At 49.2% G+C, this 22,368-nt stretch overlaps 1 protein-coding gene across 1 annotated transcript in view; it reads left to right on the top strand.

The window, feature by feature from the left end:
- The window catches only part of ASPM (assembly factor for spindle microtubules), a 330,682-nt gene that overhangs the window by 38,819 nt on the left and 269,495 nt on the right, over nt 1-22,368 (top strand). Inside the window, exon 2 of the mRNA XM_063940119.1 lies at nt 8,252-8,395. Within this exon, the coding sequence (XP_063796189.1) occupies nt 8,252-8,395 (144 nt within the window). The remainder of the gene's footprint in view (nt 1-8,251; nt 8,396-22,368) is intronic.

Genomic DNA, 22,368 nt, shown 5'->3' with positions numbered 1-22,368 from the left:
ACTGAAAATATTTTATTCATATAGAGCATTTAATAGGATGCATTCTATATATATGTACGTGAGATGCACAGAGGGATATTTGCTCTCTGGCATCAAGATAAGTACGTTGTCCATATCACCCAGAAGATGTCATGGACACGACAGTGGTCAGGTGATACAGATCCCATACGGCACATGGAAGTATTGCCGTATAAAGGGAAGGAGTTAGTTGGGGTCGGTCCATCGGACCTGGGGACCACGGCAACAGCTGGGAAATCCAACCTTTTTACCCCAAGTTACATCTCAGCTGAAAAAGACACCGTCTTTTCAGCCTCAATCCTTCCTTTCCCATGAGGGCATGCAGGCAAAAGGCCAGTCATATCTGCCCAGACATAGAGGTAAGGGAAGTAGACTGCAGCAGGCAGCCCCTTCCCAGGAAAAGAAGCCCTCCACCGCGTCTGCCAAGTCCTCAGCATGACGCTGGGGCCGTGCAAGCGGACTCAAGGTGGGGGGGTAGTCTCAAGAGTCTCAGCGCGCAGTGGGATCACTCGCAGGTTGACCCCTAGATAGTACAAGTATTATCCCAGGGGTACAGATTGGAGAGTCGAGACATCTTCTCCTCGCAGGTTTCTGAAGTCTGCTTTACCAACGGCTCCCTCCGACAGGGAGGCAGCATTGGAAACAATTCACAAGCTGTATATCCAGCAGGTGATAATCAAAGTACCCCTCCTACAACAAGGAAAAGGGTATTATTTTTCCACACTATATTGTGGTACTGAAGCCAGACGGCTTGGTGAGACATAGTCTAAACTGAAATCTTTGAACACTTACATAAAAGGTTCAAATCGAGATGGAGTCACTCAGAGCAGTGATAGCGAACCGGAAAAAAGGGGACTATATGGTGTCCCTGGACATCAAGGATTACCTCCATGTCCAAATTTGCCCTTCTCAACAAGGGTACCTCTGGTTCGTGGTACAGAACTGTCAATATCAGTTTCAGACGATGCCGTTTGAATTATCCACGGCACCCCGGGCCTTTTACCAAGGTAATGGCCGAAAAGATGTTTCTGCAAAGAAAAAAGGCATCTAAATTATCCCTTACTTGGACGATATCCTTAAAAGGGCAAGTTCCAGAGAACAGTTGGAGGTCGGAAGAGCACTATCTAAAGTAGTTCTACGACAGCACGACTGGATTCTAAATATTCCAAGAATCGCAGCTGTTTTCCGACGATACGTCTGCTGTTCCTAGGAATGATTCTGGGCATAGTCCAGAAAAAGGTGTTCCTCCGGGAGGAAAAAGCCAAGGAGTTATTCGACCTAGTCAGAAACCTCCTAAAACCAGGCCAAGTATCAGTGCATCAATGCACAGGAGTCCTGGGAAAAATGATGGCTTCTTACGAAGCGATGCCATTCGGCAGATCTCAGGGGATTTGCTGGACGAATGGTCCGGATCGCATTTTCAGATGCATCAGCGGATAATCCTGTCTCCAAGGACAAGGGTGTCTCTTCTGTGGGGGCTGCAGAGTGCTCATCTTTTAGAGGGCAGCACACTCAGCATTCAGGACTGTGTTCTGGGGACCACGGATACCAGCCTGAGAGGCTGGGGAGTAGTCACACAGGGAAAAAATTTCCAAGGAAGTGTGGTCAAGTCTGGAGACTTCTCTCCACATGAATATACTGGAGCTAAGGGCAATTTACAATGCTCTGAGCCTAGGAAGACTCCTGCTTCAAAGTCAACCGGTGCTGATCCAGTAGGACATCATCATGGCGGTCGCCCACGTTATCAGACGGGGCGACACAAGAAGCAGGAGGGCAATGACAGCAAGGATTCTTCGCTGGGCGGAAAATCATGTGATAACACTGTCAGCAGTGTTCATTCCGGGAGTGGGCAACTGGGAAGATTTCCTCAGCATAAATGAATTCCACCCGGAAAAGTGGAAACTTAATCTGGAAGTTTCCACATGATTGTAAACCGTTGGGAAAGACCAAAGGTGGTTATGATGGCGTCCCACCTGAAGCGCCAGGTCAAGAGACACTCAGGCAATAGCTGGGACGCTCTGGTAACACCGTCGGTGTACCAGTCGGTGTATGTGTTCCATCCTCTGCTTTTCATACCCAATGTATTGAAAATGATAGGAAGGAGAGGAGTAAGAACTATACTCGTGGCTCCGGTTTGGCCAAGAAGGACTTGGTTCCCGGAACTTCAAGAGATACTAAGAAGGGTCTTGATTCGGCAAGAACCGTGTCTGTTCCGGGACTTACCGCAGCTGCGTTGAAGCCAAGGCGGGTGAACGCCGGATCCTAAGGGAAAGAGGCATTCCGGAAGAGGTCATCCCTACCCTGGTCAGAGCCAGGAAGGAGGTGACCGCACAACATTATCACCACTTAGGTGAAAATATGTGCCAGGGTGTGAGTCCAGGAAGGCTCCACGGAAGAATTTCAACTAGGTTAATTTCTACATTTCCTGCAAACAGGAGTGTCTATGGGTCTCAAATTGGGTCCATTAAGGTTCAAATTTCGGCCTGTTGATTTTCTTCCAGAAAGAAATTGGCTTCAGTTCCTGAAGTCCAGAAGTTGTTAAGGGAGTACTGCATATACAGCCCCTTTGATGTCTCCAGTGGCACTGGGCGATCTCAACGTAGTTTTGGGATTCCTAAAAAATCACATTGGTTTAAACAACTCAAATCTGTGGATTTGATATATCTCACATGGAAAATGACCATGCTGTTGGTCCTGGCCTCGGCCAGGCGAGTGTCAGAATTGGCGGCTTTATCTCACAAAGCCATATCTGATTGTCCATTCGGACAGAGCAAAGCTGCGGACTCGTCCCCAGTTTCTCCTTAAGGTGGTGTCAGCGTTTCACCTGAACCAGCTTATTGTGGTACCTGCGGCTACTAGGGACTTGGAGGACTCCAAGTTGCTGGATGTTATCAGGGCCCTGAAAATATAGTTTCCAGGTTGGCTGGAGTCAGGAAATCTGACTTGCTGTTTATCCTGTATGCACCCAACAATGCTGGGTGCTTCTGCTTCTAAGCAGTCGATTGCTCGTGGGATTGGTAGCACAATTCAACTTGCACATTCTGTGGCAGGCCTGCCACAGTCTAAATCTGTTAAGGCCCATTCCACAAGGAAGGTGGGCTCATCTTGGGCGGCTGCCCGAGGGGTCTCGGCATTACAACTTTGCCGAGCAGCTACGTGGTCGGGGGAGAACACGTTTGTAAAATTCTACAAATTTGATACCCTGGCAAAAGAGGACCTGGAGTTCTCTCATTCGGTGCTGCAGAGTCATCCGCACTCTCCCGCCCGTTTGGGAGCTTTGGTATAATCCCCATGGTCCTTTCAGGAACCCCAGCATCCACAAGGACGATAGAGAAAATAAGAATTTACTTACCGATAATTCTATTTCTCGGAGTCCGTAGTGGATGCTGGGCGCCCATCCCAAGTGCGGATTATCTGCAATACTTGTACATAGTTATTGCTAACTAAATCGGGTTATTGTTGTTGTGAGCCATCTTTTCAGAGGCTCCGCTGTTATCATACTGTTAACTGGGTTCAGATCACAGGTTGTACAGTGTGATTGGTGTGGCTGGTATGAGTCTTACCCGGGATTCAAAATTCCTCCCTTATTGTGTACGCTCGTCCGGGCACAGTACCTAACTGGAGTCTGGAGGAGGGTCATAGGGGGAGGAGCCAGTGCACACCACCTGATCGGAAAGCTTTACTTTTTGTGCCCTGTCTCCTGCGGAGCCGCTATTCCCCCATGGTCCTTTCAGGAACCCCAGCATCCACTACGGACTCCGAGAAATAGAATTATCGGTAAGTAAATTCTTATTTTTTCCTGAGTCAGAGGAAATAAATGAGGTGTGTGATAAAGCGTGGGCTTCCCCCGATAAAAAAACAGCTAATTTCTAATAAATTATTAGCATTATATCCCTTCCCGCCAGAGGTTAGGGCGCGTTGGGAAACACCCCCTAGGGTAGATAAGGCGCTCACACGTTTATCTAAACAAGTAGCGTTACCGTCTCCTGATACGGCCACCCTCAAAGAACCAGCTGATAGAAGGCTGGAAAATATCCTAAAAAGTATATACACACATACTGGTGTTATACTGCGACCAGCAATCGCCTCAGCCTGGATGTGCAGTGCTGGAGTCGCATGGTCGGATTCCCTGACTGAGAATATTGATACCCTGGATAGGGACAATATTTTGTTAACTATAGAACATTTAAAGGATGCATTGCTATATATGCGTGATGCACAGAGGGAAATTTGCACCCTGGCATCAAGAGTAAGTGCTATGTCCATCTCTGCCAGAAGAGCGTTATGGACGCGACAGTGGTCAGGGGATGCGGATTCCAAACGGCACATGGAAGTATTGCCGTATAAAGGGGAGGAGTTATTTGGGGCTGGTCTATCGGACCTGGTGGCCACGGCAACGGCTGGGAAATCCACCTTTTTACCCCAGGTCACTTCACATCAGCAGAAAAAGACACCGTCTTTTCAAACTCAGTCCTTTCGTTCCCATAAGTACAAGCGAGCAAAAGGCCACTCCTTTCTGCCCCGGGGCAGAGGAAGAGGAAAAAGACTGCACCACGCAGCCGCTTCCCAGGAGCAGAAGCCCTCCCCTGCTTCTGCCAAGTCTTCAGCATGACGCTGGGGCTTTACAAGCAGACTCAGATATGGTGGGGGCCCGTCTCAAGAATTTCAACGCGCAGTGGGCTCACTCGCAAGTGGATCCCTGGATTCTACAGGTAGTATCGCAGGGGTACAAACTGGAATTCGAGGCGTTTCCCCCTCGTCGGTTCCTGAAGTCTGCTTTACCAAAGTCTCCCTCCGACAGGGAGGCAGTTTTGGAAGCCATTCACAAGCTGTATTCCCAGCAGGTGATAATCAAGGTACCCCTCCTGCAACAGGGAAAGGGGTATTATTCCACGCTGTTTGTGGTACCGAAGCCGGACGGCTCGGTGAGACCAATTCTAAATCTGAAATCCTTGAACACTTACATAAAAAGGTTCAAATTCAAGATGGAGTCACTCAGAGCAGTGATAGCGAACCTGGAAGAAGGGGACTATATGGTGTCTCTGGACATCAAAGATGCTTATCTCCACGTCCCAATATACCCTTCTCACCAAGGGTACCTCAGGTTTTGTAGTACAAAACTGTCATTATCAGTTTCAGACGCTGCCGTTTGGATTGTCCACGGCACCTCGGGTCTTTACCAAGGTAATGGCCGAAATGATGATTCTTCTACGAAGAAAAGGCATTTTAATTATCCCTTACTTGGACGATCTCCTGATAAGGGCAAGATCCAGGGAACAGTTAGAAGTCGGAGTAGCACTATCTCAGGTAGTGTTACGTCAGCACGGGTAGATTCTAAATATTCCAAAATCGCAGCTGATTCCAACGACACGTCTACTGTTCCTAGGAATGATTCTGGACACAGTCCAGAAGAAGGTGTTTCTCCCGGAGGAGAAGGCCAGGGAGTTATCCGAGCTAGTCAGGAACCTCCTAAAACCAGGCCAGGTCTCAGTGCATCAGTGCACGAGGGTCCTGGGAAAAATGGTGGCTTCTTACGAAGCGATTCCATTCGGAAGATTCCATGCAAGAACGTTTCAGTGGGATCTACTGGACAAATGGTCCGGATCGCATCTGCAGATGCATCAGCGGATAACCCTGTCGCCAAGGACAAGGGTGTCTCTCCTGTGGTGGCTGCAGAGTGCTCATCTACTAGAGGGCCGCAGATTTGGCATTCAGGATTGGATCCTGGTAACCACGGATGCCAGCCTGAGAGGCTGGGGAGCAGTCACACAGGGAAGGAATTTCCAGGGCTTGTGGTCAAGCATGGAAACATCTCTTCATATAAACATTCTGGAACTAAGGGCCATTTACAATGCCCTAAGTCAAGCAAAACCTCTGCTTCAGGGTCAGGCGGTGTTGATCCAATCGGACAACATCACGTCAGTCGCCCACGTAAACAGACAGGGCGGCACGAGAAGCAGGAGGGCAATGGCAGAAGCTGCAAGGATTCTTCGCTGGGCGGAAAATCATGTGATAGCACTGTCAGCAGTGTTCATTCCGGGAGTGGACAACTGGGAAGCAGACTTCCTCAGCAGACACGACCTTTACCCGGGAGAGTGGGGACTTCACCCAGAAGTCTTCCACCTGATTGTAAACCGTTGGGAAAAACCAAAGGTGGACATGATGGCGTCACGTCTAAACAAAAAACTGGACAGATATTGCGCCAGGTCAAGGGACCCTCAGGCAATAGCAGTGGACGCTCTGGTAACGCCGTGGGTGTACCAGTCAGTGTATGTGTTCCCTCCTCTGCCTCTCATACCAAAAGTACTGAGAATCATAAGAAGGAGAGGAGTAAGAACTATACTCGTGGTTCCGGATTGGCCAAGAAGGACTTGGTACCCGGAACTTCAAGAGATGCTCACGGACGAACCGTGGCCTCTACCTCTAAGAAAGGACCTGCTACTGCAGGGGCCTTGTCTGTTCCAAGACTTACCGCGGCTGCGTTTGACGGCATGGCGGTTGAACGCCGGATCCTGAGGGAAAAAGGCATTCCAGAAGAAGTCATCCCTACTCTGGTCAAAGCCAGGAAGGACGTAACCGCAAAACATTATCACCGCATTTGGCGTAAATATGTTGCGTGGTGTGAGGCCAAGAAGGCCCCTACAGAGGAATTTCAACTGGGTCGTTTCCTTCATTTCCTGCAAACAGGACTGTCTATGGGCCTAAAATTAGGGTCCATTAAGGTTCAAATTTCGGCCCTGTCGATTTTCTTCCAGAAAGAACTGGCTTCAGTACCTGAAGTTCAGACATTTGTAAAAGGGGTGCTGCACATACAGCCTCCTTTTGTGCCTCCAGTGGCACCTTGGGATCTCAATGTTGTGTTGAGTTTTCTAAAGTCACATTGGTTTGAACCACTTTCCACTGTGGACTTAAAATATCTCACATGGAAGGTGTCGATGCTGTTAGCCTTGGCTTCAGCCAGGCGTGTGTCAGAATTGGCGGCTTTATCATATAAAAGCCCTTACTTAATTTTTCATTCTGACAGGGCGGAATTGAGGACTCGTCCTCAATTTCTACCTAAGGTGGTTTCTGCATTTCACATGAACCAACCTATTGTGGTACCTGCGGCTACCAGGGACTTAGAGGACTCTAAGTTGCTTGACGTTGTCAGGGCCTTGAAAATATATGTTTCCAGGACGGCTGGAGTCAGAAAATCTGACTCGCTGTTTATCCTGTATGCACCCAACAAGCTGGGTGCTCCTGCTTCAAAGCAGACGATTGCTCGTTGGATTTGTAGTACAATTCAGCTTGCACATTCTGTGGCAGGATTGCCACAGCCAAAATCAGTAAAAGCCCATTCCACAAGGAAAGTGGGCTCATCTTGGGCGGCTGCCCGAGGGGTCTCGGCTTTACAACTTTGTCGAGCAGCTACTTGGTCAGGGGCAAACACGTTTGCTAAATTCTACAAATTTGATACCCTGGCTGAGGAGGACCTGGAGTTCTCTCATTCGGTGCTGCAGAGTCATCCGCACTCTCCCGCCCGTTTGGGAGCTTTGGTATAATCCCCATGGTCCTTACGGAGTCCCAGCATCCACTAGGACGTCAGAGAAAATAAGATTTTACTTACCGATAAATCTATTTCTCGTAGTCCGTAGTGGATGCTGGGCGCCCATCCCTAGTGCGGATTGTCTGCAATACTTGTATATAGTTATTGTTACAAAAATTCGGGTTATTATTGTTGTGAGCCATCTTTTCAGAGGCTCCTTTGCGTTTATCATACTGTTAACTGGGTTCAGATCACGAGTTGTACGGTGTGATTGGTGTGGCTGGTATGAGTCTTACCCGGGATTCAATATCCTTCCTTATTATGTACGCTCGTCCGGGCACAGTATCCTAACTGAGGCTTGGAGGAGGGTCATAGGGGGAGGAGCCAGTGCACACCACCTGATCCTTAAGCTTTTATTTTGTGCCCTGTCTCCTGCGGAGCCGCTATTCCCCATGGTCCTTACGGAGTCCCAGCATCCACTACGGACTACGAGAAATAGATTTATCGGTAAGTAAAATCTTATTTTAGTTTGGTTGATTAAAAAATCAGCTAACTGAGCAGGCGCTTCTTTGCCCTTTTACAAGGTATTTCTGAATGTTTATTGGTAGCTATGGTTTGATAATGACATGTCAAACATCTTCGGGTCCATTTACTTTTATTTTAATTTTTGTATTTTCTTTTCTTTTCCCCATGATGTCACCTTTGCAGCCTTTTGAAACTGTGCCTCTGACAATTACATGGACCCCCTTAGAGGAAGGCGGTATACGAGAACTAGTCACCTTTGTTCTGAATGATATTGTGAAGCACCAAGCTGTACTTCTGGGACGAGCTGAACTACCAACAAAAAAAAAGGTATCTTAAAAAACAAAACAATAGATCATGTAATTGTTAACATAACTGCTTGTCCGCGTTTTATACACTGCTGTCACTGACATCGCATTACTGCTTGTCCTCGTTTTATACACTGCTGTCACTGACATCGCATTACTGATTGTCCACATTTTATACAGTCACTGACATCGCATTACTGCTTGTCCACGTTTTATACACTGCTGTCACTGACATCGCATTAGTGCTTGTCCACGTTTTATACACTGCTGTCACTGACATCGCATTACTGCTTGTCCACGTTTTATACACTGCTGTCACTGACTTTGCATTATTACTGCTTGTCCCGTTACCCGCTGACAGGACACTGAGCTCCTGAGGGAACTATTTGCAAGCCCCACCACGGCGAGCATACATTCCCGCAGCAAGCCGCCATCCCTAACAGAGCCAGAAGAGTGGTGAGTACTGAGCCGGCTAGCGGGTCGCTAGCCATTATGGCGGCATGAGGGTACGGAGATGCACGGCTTCTAAACGGGGCGTAATGCGTCTCCGGTCACGGTACACAACTGCGTCCCAGCACACTGTACACAGTACCCATACTGGTACCACAGCCTTAAAACTGTTCTCTCCATTTTAAGCACCAGATTCCTCAGCCAGTATAAAAAAGCGGGAAGACCGCGTGCCATTGAAGGGGCGGGACTTCACTATGAGAGGCTCCAGCAGCTCACCAGCGCCATTTTCCCTCTGCAGTGGACACAGACGCTGGCAGGACAGGGACGCGCAGCTTCTCCAGTGTGACTCCAGATTACCTCAGCGGTACCAAGGGGTCATAGCAGTGGGCGAGTGACTATTAGTGTACTAAGTCCCCTATCATGTTACTTAGTCTGCGACCTGGCTAAGCTTGGAATTAGCGATAAGGGTGCGGTGGGGGCTGGCTCCAAACATCTGTGTCTCCATGAAGGGCTCTTTGTGGGTTAATTGTGCTTAACCTTTCGTGTGTGCGTGTGTTGTCACATTTACATTATGTCAGTCAAAGAGTGTGTTTCTTGTACTGCAGAGTGTTCCTCTTCACCAGGGGGCTCACTACTGGGTACTCAGGGTTCAAAGACTAGCGGGGCTGAACCGGAATGGGTTAATTCTCTTAAGGGAATGATCTCAACTCTTTCTACAAAATTGTCCCGCAATGAGAAAGAGACGCTATACTTAAAACAGACTGTGGATGAGTTTATGAACAGAGACTAAGTCCTCAAGACAGCGTCTCAATCCCGTCCCATTTGTCCGCAAAAGCGATCTCTGGCCCATATTCTGCAGTCTGACGCTGACAGGTCAGACATGGAGGAGGGGGAGGTGGACTCAGACGGGGTAATGCAGCTGTCACAGGGAATAGAGTCTCTTATAGAGGCTATCAGAGATGTTCTGCGTATTCCTGATAAGGAGTGTGAGGAATCTTATTTTAATGTAAAAAAAAAGTCCTCAGTTACTTTTCCTGCATCAAAGGAATTGAGTATCCTGTTTGAAGAACTATGGGTTAATCCTGATAATAAGTTTCAGATCCCTAAAAGGTTGCTCTCATCTTTTCCTTTTCCTCTGGAGGATAGGAAAAAATGGTAAAATCCACCGATAGTGGACGCATCAGTCTCTAGGCTGTCATGTAAAATTGTATAGCCTGTTCCTGGTGCAGCCTCCCTGAAAGACACGGCTGATCGTAAAATTGAGACTACACTCAAATCATTGTACACAGCTGCTGGGGTGGCCCAAAGACAGACTATTGCATGTGCGTGGATCACTAAAGCCATTGCTAAATGGTCAGGTAACCTAATTGAGGGATTAGATTCCTCATCTAGGGGGGATATTGTCTTATGCTTGCAGCATATACAGGACTCTGCAAACTTTATGGTGGAAGCCATAAAGGAAATAGGCGTGCTTAACGCACGCACCACCGCTATGGCAGTGTCAGCACGCAGTGGCTTGTGGCTACACCAGTGGACTGCTGACGCGGATTCCAGGAAAGGCGTGGAAGGCCTACCATTCACAGGAGAGGCATTGTTCGGAGATGAATTAGACAAATGGATCTCCGCAGCTACTGCGGGTAAGTCTATGTATATTCCTTCCACAGTCCCCCCAACCAAGAAGACTTCGGATGGCCAAGTTCAAGGGCAATGCTTCTTCGTCCTCCAGCGGCGCAAGAGGTAAACCAGCAACAGCAGGTACTCAGGAATAGAGCTCAGGCTCTGTTTCCTCAAAGACTTCAGCGTGACTGTGGACCGCAATGCCTGGAAGGCTGTCAGGTAGGAGCACGCCTACAATTCTTCAGTCAAATCTGGTCAAATTCGTGCCAGGATCCCTGGGTCATAAATCTTATTTCCCAGGGCTACAGACGGAAGTTCCAAGAGCTCCCACCTCACAGATTCTTCAAATCAGGCTTGCCAGTTTCACAAGAGACAAGTATAACTTTACAAAAAACTGGTACAGACTCGGGTCATTGTTCCAGTTCCACCTCAACAGCTAAACAAGGGGTACTATTCCAACTTGTTTGTAGTACCGATACCGGACGGTTCGTTAAGACCAATTTTGAACCTCAAGTCGTTGAACCCGTACTTACGAGTGTTCAAATTCAAGATGGAGTTTCTGAGAGTGGTGATCTCTGGTCTGGAGGAGGGGACATTCCTAGTGTCTCTGACTATCAAGGATGCTTACCTTCACATTACGATCTGGCCGCCTCAGCAGGCTTATCTACGGTTTGCAATGCAGGACTGTCACTACTAGTTCCAGGCCCTGCCATTTGGCCTCTCCATGGCACCGATGGTGTTCACCAAGGTGATTGCAGAGATGATGCTAATGCTCTGCAAGCAGGGAGTGAACATAATTCTGTACCTGGACGATCTCCTGATAAAAGCACCGTCCAGGGAAAGGTTGCTGGACAACATTGCTCTCTCAACCAAACTTCTCCAGGATCATGGGTGGATTCTGAACCTCCCGAAATCTCACCTAGAGCCAGCACAGAGGCTCCCATTCCTGGGAATGATACTGCGTACAGAGTTGCAGAAAGTGTTCCTTCCGTTGGAAAAGGCATTGGTAATCCAGTCGATGGTTCGGGATGTCCTGAAGCCAACCCAGATATCGGTGCATCTATGCATTCGCCTTCTGGGGAAGATCGAGGCTCCTCAATACGGAAGGTTTCACGCACCCTTCCAGCTCGATCTGTTGGACAAATGGTCCGGATCGCATCTTCACATGCACCAGAGGATTCGTCTGTCGCCAAAAGCCAGGTTCTCCCTTCTGTGGTGGCTACAGACTTCTTGTCTAGGGTCGGAGGTTCGGAATTCAGAACTGGATTCTGCTAACCACAGTGGCAAGCCTCAGAGGTTGGGGAGCAGTCACTCAGGGGGTGCAGTTTCAAAGAAGATGGTCCAGTCAGGAAGTCGTCCTTCCAATCAACATTCTGGAACTCTGGGCCATATACAACGCCCTTCTGCAGGCCTCACATCTTCTTCAAGATCGGGCCATTCAGGTCCAGTCGGACAATGTGACGGCAGTAACGTACATAAACGGACAGGGCGGAACGAAAAGCAGAGCAGCAATGTCCGGTGTCAAGGAATTCTCCTCTGGGCAGAGAGAAACGCTGTGGCGTTGTCAGCGGTCTTCATTCCGGGAGTAGACAACTGGGAAGCAGACTTCCTCAGCAGACTCGACCTGCACACGGGGGATTGGGGCCTTCACTCGGAAGTGTTCAGGTGCTCTACAAGTCGATGGGGATATCCACAGATCGACATGATGGCCTCTCGTCTCAACAAGAAGCTCAGGCGGTATTGTTCCAGGTAGAGAGACCTAGAGGCGGTGGCGGTCCACTTCCTCTGATCCCAAGAATTCTAAAGAGAATAAAAAGGGAAAAGTTCAAGCAATAATCATTGCTCCGGACTTGCTAAGAAGGGCCTTGTACGCAGACCTTCGGGAGATGCTCCTTGAAGATCCCTGGCCTCCACCTTTTCGCAACAGGGCCCATTCGTCTATCAGGACTTACCGTGGCTACGATTGACGGCATGGAAGTTGAACGGCTGATTCTAGCCATGAGAGTGATCCCTGACTAGTTTATCCCGACTATGATCCAAGCCAGGAAGGGGGTAACATCTAAACATTACCACTGTATCTGGAGGAAATACGTCTCTTGGTGTGAGAGCAGACAATATTCTGCAGTGGAATTTCATCTGGGACGTTTCCTGCTTTTTCTGCAGTCGGGAGTGGATGTGGTCCTACGTCTACGCTCCACAAAAATTCCAGATTTCGGACTTTTGTCCATTTTCTTTCAGAAACAATTGGCTTCTCTCCCTGAGGTCCAGACGTTCTTGAAAGGTGTTCTACACATCCAACCACCCTTTGTGCCTCCCACGGCACCTTGACCTCAATTTGGTGCTGCAGTCACACTGTTGGCCTTGGCTTCAGCAAACGTGTGTCGGAGGTAGGGGGGTTGTCTCACAAGAGCCCCTACTTGATTTTCCATGAGGACAGAGCTGAACTCAGAACTCGTCAGCAATTTCTTCCTACGGTGGTGTTTGCATTTGACATCAACCAACCTATCGTTGTTTTGGACACACCTGCTACTTCAAAGTCTTTGTATGTTGTGAGGGCTTTGAAGGTGTATGTAAAGAGAACGGCTCATCACAGAAAATCGAACTTGCTGTTCGTTCTCTATGATCCTAATAAAATTGGGTGTCCTGCTTCAAAGCAGTCAATTGCACGGTGGATCAGGCTCACTATCCAGCATGCTTATTCCACGGCAGGCTTGCTGGTTCCAAAATCTGTACAGGCCCACTCTACTAGGTCGATGGGTTCTTCCTGGGCGGCTGCCCGGGGTGTCTCCGCTTTACAGCTTTGCCGAGCGGCTACTTGATCAGATTCGAACACGTTTGCTAAGTTCTACAAGTTCGATACTTTGGCCTCTGAGGACCTTCAGTTTGGTCAATCATTCTGCAGGAACCTCAGCACTCTCCCACCCGGTTTGGGAGCTTTGGTACATCCCCATGGTACTAATGTGGACCCCAGTATCTTCGAGGACATAAGAGAAAATAGGATTTCTCTAACGTCCTAGAGGATGCTGGGGACTCCGTAAGGACCATGGGGATAGACGGGCTCCGCAGGAGACAAGGGCACTTTAAGAAAGACTTTAGGTCTGGGTGTGCACTGGCTCCTCCCTCTATGCCCCTCCTCTAGACCTCAGTTTGATACTGTGCCCAGAGGAGATGGGTGCACTTCAGGGAGCTCTCCTGAGCTTCCTGACAGAAATTATATTTGTTAGGTTTTTTATTTTCAGGGAGCCTGCTGGCAACAGAATCCCTGCATCGAGGGACTGAGGGGAGAGAAGCAGACCTACTTCTGCGAGTTTCAAGGCTCTGCTTCTTAGGCTACTGGACACCATTAGCTCCAGAGGGATTGGTACGCAGGTCTCACCCTCGCCGTCCGTCCCAGAGCCGCGCCGCCGTCCCCCTCGCAGAGCCGGAAGATAGAAGCCGGGTGAGTATGAGAAGAAAAGAAGACTTCAGAGGCGGCAGAAGACTTCATGATCTTCACTGAGGTAACGCACAGCACTGCAGCTGTGCGCCATTGCTCCCATACACTTCACACACGGCAGTCACTGTAAGGGTGCAGGGCGCGGGGGGGGGCGCCCTGGGCAGCATATAGACCTCTTTTGGCAAAAATAAGTATATGTACAGCTGGGCACTGTACATATATAAGAGCCCCCGCCAAATTTTGAGATTTTCAGCGGGACAGATGCCCGCCGCCGAGGGGGCGGGGCTTCTCCCTCAGCACTCACAGCGCCATTTTTTCTCCACAGCACCGCTGAGAGGAAGCTCCCCGGACTCTCCCCTGCTTATACCACGGTAGACAGAGGGTTTTAAAGAGATGGGGAGGCACAAAATTGGCGCATATTGTATATGTAAACAGTGCTATCTGGGTAAACATAATATTATTGTGTTTTCTCTAATGTCCTAGTGGATGCTGGGGACTCCGTAAGGACCATGGGGAATAGACGGTCTCCGCAGGAGACATGGGCACTTTAAGAAAGAATTTAGATTCTTGTGTGCTCTGGCTCCTCCCTCTATGTCCCTCCTCCAGACCTCAGTTTGAATCTGTGCCCGGACGAGCTGGGTGCTGTTCAGTGAGCTCTCCTGAGCTTGCTGTAAGAAAGTATTTTGTAAGGTTTTTTATTTTCAGGGAGCTCTGCTGGCAACAGACTCCCTGCATCGTGGGACGGAGGGGAAAGAAGTAGCCCTACTCTCTGAAGATAGGTCCTGCTTCTTAGGCTACTGGACACCATTAGCTCCAGAGGGATCGTACACAGGATCTCACCCTCGTCGTCCGATCCCAGAGCCGCCGTCCCCCTCGCAGAGCCGGAAGACAGAAGCCGGGTGAGTATGAGAAGCAAAGAAGACTTCGAAATCGGCGGCAGAAGAATCCGTTCTTCACATGAGGTAACGCACAGCACTGCAGCTGTGCGCCATTGCTCCATACACACCTCACATACTCCGGTCACTGTAAGGGTGCAGGGCGCAGGGGGGGGCGCCCTGGGCAGCATATGGACCTCTGTTGGCAAAAGTAAGCATATATACAGTTGGGCACTGTATATATGTATGAGCCCCCGCCAAAAAGATATGTATTTTAGCGGGACAGAAGCCCGCCGTCTAGGGGGCGGGGCTTCTCCCTAAGCACTCACCAGCGCCATTTTTTTCTCCACAGCTCCGCTGAGAAGAAGTTCCCCAGGCTCTCCCCTGCAGATCACGGTAGAAAAAGGGTTAAAAGAGAGGGGGGGGGGGCACATAATTAGGCGCTAAAAACACAAATACAGCAGCTACTGGGTTAACATTAAGTTACTGTGTTATTCCTGGGTTATATAGCGCTGGGGTGTGTGCTGGCATACTCTCTCTCTCTCACCAAAGGGCCTTGTGGGGGAACTGTCTTCAAAAAGGGCATTCCCTGTGTGTGTGGTGTGTCGACATGTCTGATGAGGAAGGCTATGTGGAAACAGAGCGGGAGCAAATGAATGTGGTGTGTCCGCCGACGGCGCCTGATTGGATGGATATGTGGAAGGTTTTAAATGATAATGTTAATTCCTTGCATAAAAGGTTAGACCAAGCTGAAACCTCAGGACAGTCAGGGTCCCAACCCATGCCTGATCCTATGTCGCAGAGGCCGACAGGGTCTCAGAAGCGCCCACTATCCCAAATTATTGACCCGGATACCGACATGGATTCTGACTCCAGTGTCGATTACGATGATGCAAAGTTACAGCCAAAATTGGCTAAATCCATCCGTTATATGATTATAGCTATTAAGGATGTGTTGCACATCATAGAGGAAACCCCAGTCCCTGACCGGAGGGTTCATATGTATGGGGAAAAGAAGCCGCAGGTAACTTTTCCCCCCTCACACGAGCTCAATGAGTTATGTGAAAAGGCTTGGGAATCTCCAGATAAAAAACTGCAGATTTCCAAAAAGATTCTTATGGCGTATCCTTTCCCGCCAACGGACAGGTTACGCTGGGAATCCTCCCCTAGGGTGGACAAAGCTTTGACACGCTTATCCAAGAAGGTAGCCCTGCCGTCACAGGAAACGGCTACCCTCAAAGATGCTGCGGATCGCAAACAGGAGGTTACCCTGAAGTCCATTTATACACATTCAGGTACCTTACTGAGGCCGGCAATCGTGTCGGCTTGGGTGTGTAGTGCTGTAGCAGCTTGGACGGATACCTTATCTGAGGAACTTGATACCTTAGACAAGGATACTATATTAATGACCCTGGGGCATATTAAAGACGCTGTCCTTTATATGAGAGATGCTCAGAGAGACATTAGCCTACTAGGTTCTAGAATAAATGCTATGTCGATTTCTGCCAGAAGGGTCCTGTGGACTCGGCAATGGACAGGTGATGCCGACTCAAAAAGGCACATGGAGGTTTTACCTTACAAGGGTGAGGAATTGTTTGGGGAGGGTCTCTCGGACCTGGTCTCCACAGCTACGGCTGGGAAGTCAAATTTTTTGCCATATGTTTCCTCATAACCTAAGAGAGCACCGTATTACCAAATGCAGTCCTTTCGATCACAGAAAAACAAGAAAGTCCGAGGTGCGTCCTTTCTTGCCAGAGGCAGGGGCAGAGGAAAGAAGCTGCACAACACAGCTAGTTCCCAGGAACAGAAGTCCTCCCCGGCTTCCACTAAATCCACCGCATGACGCTGTGGCTCCACAGGCGGAGCTAGGCCCGGTGGGGGCACGTCTCCGAAATTTCAGCCACAAGTGGGTTCACTCACAGTTGGATCCCTGGGCAATAGATGTTGTGTCTCAGGGATACAAGCTGGAATTCGAAGAGATGCCCCCTCACCGATACCTCAAGTCGGCCCTGCCAGCTTCCCCCTTAGAGAGGGAAATAGTGTTAACTGCAATTCACAAATTGTATCTTCAACAGGTGGTGGTCAAGGTTCCCCTCCTTCAACAAGGAAAGGGTTATTATTCGACCATGTTTGTGGTACCGAAACCGGACGGTTCGGTCAGACCCATATTGAATTTAAAATCCCTGAACGTGTACCTAAAAAGGTTCCGGTTCAAGATGGAATTGCTGAGAGCGGTCATTGCAAGCCTGGAAGGGGGGGGATTTTATGGTGTCTCTGGACATAAAGGATGCATATCTTCATGTCCCCATTTATCCACCTCATCAGGCGTATCTCAGGTTTGTGGTACAGGATTGTCATTACCAATTTCAGACGTTGCCGTTTGGTCTCTCCACGGCTCCGAGAATATTTTCCAAGGTAATGGCGGAAATGATGGTACTCCTGCGGAAGCAAGGGGTCACAATTATCCCATACTTGGACGATCTCATAAAAGCGAGGTCAAGAGAGCAGTTGCTGATCAACGTAGCACGTTCTCTGGAAGTGTTACTGCAACACGGCAGGATTCTGAATATTCCAAAGTCGCAGTTGGTTCCTATGACTCGTCTGCCCTTCCTGGGCATGATTCTGGACACAGGCCAAAAAAGGGTTTATCTCCCGATAGAGAAGGTTCAGGAACTCATGACACTGGTCAGGGACCTATTAAAACCAAAACAGGTGTCAGTGCATCACTGCACTTGAGTCCTGGGAAAGATGGTGGCATCGTACGAGGCCATTCCCTTCGGCAGGTTCCATGCGAGGACCTTTCAGTGGGACTTACTGGACAAATGGTCCGGATCACATCTTCAGATGCATCGGTTAATCACCCTATCCCCCAGGGCCAGGGTGTCTCTCCTGTGGTGGCTGCAGAGTGCTCACCTTCTCGAGGGCCACAGATTCGGCCTTCAGGACTGGGTCCTGGTGACCACGGATGCAAGCCTCCGAGGGTGGGGAGCAGTCACACGGGGAAGAAATTTCCAAGGTCTGTGGTCAAGTCAGGAGACTTGCCTTCACATCAACATCCTGGAACTAAGGGCCATTTACAACGTCCTACGTCAAGCAGAGGCCCTGCTTCGCGGTCAACCAGTTCTGATTCAGTCAGACAACATCACCGCTGTGGCTCATGTAAACCGACAGGGCGGCACAAGGAGCAGGGTGGCGATGGCGGAAGCCACCAGAATTCTTCGCTGGGCGGAGAATCATGTAAGCGCATTGTCAGCAGTGTTCATCCCGGGGGTAGACAACTGGGAAGCAGGCTTCCTCAGCAGGCACGACCTCCACCCGGGGGAGTGGGGACTTCATCAAGAAGTCTTCGCACAGTTTGCAAGTCGGTGGGAACTGCCACAGGTGGACATGATGGCATCCCGCCTCAACAAGAAACTACAGAGGTATTGCGCCAGGTCAAGAGACCCTCAGGCGATAGCTGTAGACGCCCTGGTGACACGGTGGGTGTTCCAATCGGTCTATGTATTTCCTCCACTTCCTCTCATACCCAAGGTGTTGAGAATCATAAGAAAAAGAGGAGCGAGAACAATACTCATTGTTCCGGATTGGCCAAGAAGGACTTGGTATGCAGATCTGCAAGAAATGCTCACAGAGGACCCGTGGCCTCTTCCTCTAAGACGGGACTTGTTGCAACAAGGGCCCTGTCTGTTCCAAGACTTACCGCGGCTGCGTTTGACGGCATGGCGGTTGAACGCCGGATCCTAGCGGAAAAAGGCATTCCAGATGAGGTCATTCCTACGCTGATAAAGGCTAGGAAGGACGTGACAGCTCAACATTATCACCGTATATGGCGAAAATATTTTGCTTGGTGTGAGGCCAGGAATGCCCCTACGGAGGAATTCCATCTGGGCCGTTTCCTTCACTTCCTACAGTCAGGAGTGACTTTGGGCCTGAAATTGGGTTCCATTAAGGTCCAGATTTCGGCCCTATCCATTTTCTTTCAAAAAGAGCTAGCTTCTCTACCTGAAGTTCAGACGTTTGTGAAGGGAGTGCTGCGTATTCAGCCTCCTTTTGTGCCCCCGGTGGCACCTTGGGATCTTAACGTGGTGTTGAGTTTCCTGATATCCCTCTGGTTTGAACCACTCAAAACGGTGGAATTGAAATATCTCACGTGGAAGGTGGTCATGCTACTAGCATTGGCTTCGGCTAGGCGTGTGTCAGAATTAGCGGCTTTGTCACATAAAAGCCCCTATCTAGTTTTCCATGCGGATAGAGCAGAATTGCGGACCTGTCCACAATTTCTGCCAAAAGGGGTTTCATCCTTTCATATAAAACCAACCTATTGTGGTGCCTGTGGCTACTACTGATTTGGAGGATTCCGAGTTACTTGATGTGGTCAGGGCTTTGAAGGTTTATGTAGCCAGAACGGCTAGGGTCCGGAAAACAGAGGGGTATATTTACTAACATTCGTAATTTTCGGAAAAAGGTCAAAGTTCAATCACGAATGACATCGACAGTGTAAATTTGCAACTTTTTGAATTGATTACGACTAATTTACTAAGCTGCCGTATTTTGCCTTTTCGGGTTTTCCGATGTAGATGTCATTCGTTTTTTTTTTTCTGTTTTTTACGGCAGTGATTAGCAAAACACTGCCGACTTTTTCAAAATGAATCTCGGCCGGATCTGTGTGATCCGTGCTGGGGTTCATTTTTTTTTTTTTTTTAAATAAACACTGTATAACTGAAGAAAAAATTGCGTGGGGTTTCCCCTCCTAAGCATAACCAGCCTCGGGCTCTTTGAGCCGATCCTGGTTGCAGAAATATGGGAAAAAAATTGACAGGGGTTCCCCCATATTTAAGCAACCAGCATCGGGCTCTGCGCCTGGTCCTGGTTCCAAAAATACGGGGGACAAAAAGAGTAGGGGTCCCCCGTATTTTTAAAACCAGCACCGGGCTCCACTAGCTGGACAGATAATGCCACAGCCGGGGGTCACTTTTATATAGTGCCCTGCGGCCGTGGCATCAAATATCCAACTAGTCACCCCTGGCCCGGGTACCCTGGGGGAGTGGGGACCCCTTCAATCAAGGGGTCCCCCCCCCCAGCCACCCAAAGGCCAGGGGTGAAGCCCGAGGCTGTCCCCCCCCCCCATCCAATTGGCTGCGGATGGGGGGCTGATAGCCTTTTGTGAAAATGAAAAGATATTGTTTTTAGTAGCAGTACTACAAGGCCCAGCAAGCCTCCCCCGCATGCTGGTACTTGGAGAACCACAAGTACCAGCATGCGGCGGAAAAACGGGCCCGCTGGTACCTGTAGTACTACTACTAAAAAAATACCCAAAAAAAGACAATACACACACACACACCTTGAAAGTAAAGTTTTATTACATACATCCACACAAACATACATACATACTTACCTTATGTTCACACGAGGGGCGGTCCTCTTCTCCAGTAGAATCCAAGGGGTACCTGTTGAATAAATTCTACTCACCAGATCCAGGGTCCCAGGCTCCTCGGAGAATCCTTTTGTAATCCACGTACTTGATAAAAAAAAAAAAACGGACACCCGAGCCACGCACTGAAAGGGGACCCATGTTTGCACATGGGCCCCCTTTCCCCGAATGCCAGAAACCCACTCTGACTGATGTCTAAGTGGGTTTCTTCAGCCAATCAGGGAGCGCCACATTGTAGCACCCTCCTGATCGGCTGTGTGCTCCTGTACTGACTGACAGGCGGCACACGGCAGTGTTACAATGTAGCGCCTATGCGCTCCATTGTAACCAATGGTGGGAACTTTCTGCTCAGCGGTGAGGTCACTTTCGGTCAGCCGCAGGGCAGAAAGTTCCCACCATTGGTTACAATGGAGCGCATAGGCGCTACATTGTAACACTGCCGTGTGCCGCCTGTCAGTCAGTACAGGAGCACACAGCCGATCAGGAGGGTGCTACAACGTGGCGCTCCCTGATTGGCTGAAGAAACCCACTTAGACATCAGTCAGAGTGGGTTTCTGGCATTCGGGGAAAGGGGGCCCATGTGCAAACATGGGTCCCCTTTCAGTGCGTGGCTCGGGTGTCCGTTTTTTTTTTTTTTATCAAGTACGTGGATTACAAAAGGATTCTCCGAGGAGCCTGGGACCCTGGATCTGGTGAGTAGAATTTATTCAACAGGTACCCCTTGGATTCTACTGGAGAAGAGGACCGACCCTCGTGTGAACATAAGGTAAGTATGTATGTTTGTGTGGATGTATGTAATAAAACTTTACTTTCAAGGTATGTGTGTATTGTCTTTTTTTGGGTATTTTTTTAGTAGTAGTACTACAGGTACCAGCGGGCCCGTTTTTCCGCCGCATGCTGGTACTTGTGGTTCTTCAAGTACCAGCATGCGGGGGAGGCTTGCTGGGCCTTGTAGTACTGCTACTAAAAACAATATCTTTTCATTTTCACAAAAGGCTATCAGCCCCCCATCCGCAGCCAATTGGATGGGGGGGACAGCCTCGGGCTTCACCCCTGGCCCTTGGGTGGCTGGGGGGGGGGGACCCCTTGATTGAAGGGGTCCCCACTCCCCCAGGGTACCCCGGCCAGGGGTGACTAGTTGGATTTTTGATGCCACGGCCGCAGGGCACTATATAAAAGTGACCCCCGGCTGTGGCATTATCTGTCCAGCTAGTGGAGCCCGGTGCTGGTTTTAAAAATACGGGGGACCCCTACTCTTTTTGTCCCCCGTATTTTTGGGACCAGGCGCAGAGCCCGATGCTGGTTGCTTAAATATGGGGGAACCCCTGTCAATTTTTTCCCCATATTTCTGCAACCAGGATCGGCTCAAAGAGCCCGAGGCTGGTTATGCTTAGGAGGGGGGACCCCACGCAATTTTTTTTAATAAAATAACAACTTTCCCACCCCTTCCCACTGATATACATGCACGGATCTCATGGATCCCTGCATGCCTATACAATCACGGATTAAAAAAGCAGGTCTGGTTTTTTTTGCACTTTTTTACGAGTTGTAATTTTTCACGGCAGTGTTTTTTTTTTTTTTTTTGCTTTGCACTTCTTAGTAAATTACCGAGATTCATAGTTAAACAGCCGCGTTTTGACCGATGGTGTATTCATTCGTAATTTTTTTGTTGGACTTCCAAAAAATTACGAATGCCCTCATCACTGCCGTGATTATTGCTTAGTAAATTACCGAGATGACACTTTGATGAAAAAACGGCATCTCGGTCAAAATCGGGACCTTAGTAAATATACCCCAGAGTCTTTGTTTATCCTGTATGCTTCCAATAAGCTTGGTGCTCCTGCTTCAAAGCAAACTATTGCCCGCTGGATCTGTAACACGATTCAGCAGGCTCATTCTGCGGCTGGATTGCCGCTGCCAAAATCAGTTAAGGCCCATTCCACTAGGAAGGTGGGCTCTTCTTGGGCGGCTGCCCGAGGGGTCTCGGCATTACAGCTTTGCCGAGCGGCTACTTGGTCAGGTTTAAACACTTTTGCAAAGTTCTACAAGTTTGATACCCTGGCTGAGGAGGACCTTGTGTTTGCTCAATCGGTGCTGCAGAGTCATCCGCACTCTCCCGCCCGTTTGGGAGCTTTGGTATAATCCCCATGGTCCTTACGGAGTCCTCAGCATCCACTAGGACGTTA

The sequence above is a fragment of the Pseudophryne corroboree genome, chromosome 9, assembly GCF_028390025.1.
Source record: "Pseudophryne corroboree isolate aPseCor3 chromosome 9, aPseCor3.hap2, whole genome shotgun sequence".
Lineage (NCBI taxonomy): Eukaryota > Metazoa > Chordata > Amphibia > Anura > Myobatrachidae > Pseudophryne > Pseudophryne corroboree.
The sequence above is the reverse complement of the archived record's forward strand: the minus strand, read 5'-3'. Positions and strand labels throughout refer to the sequence as shown.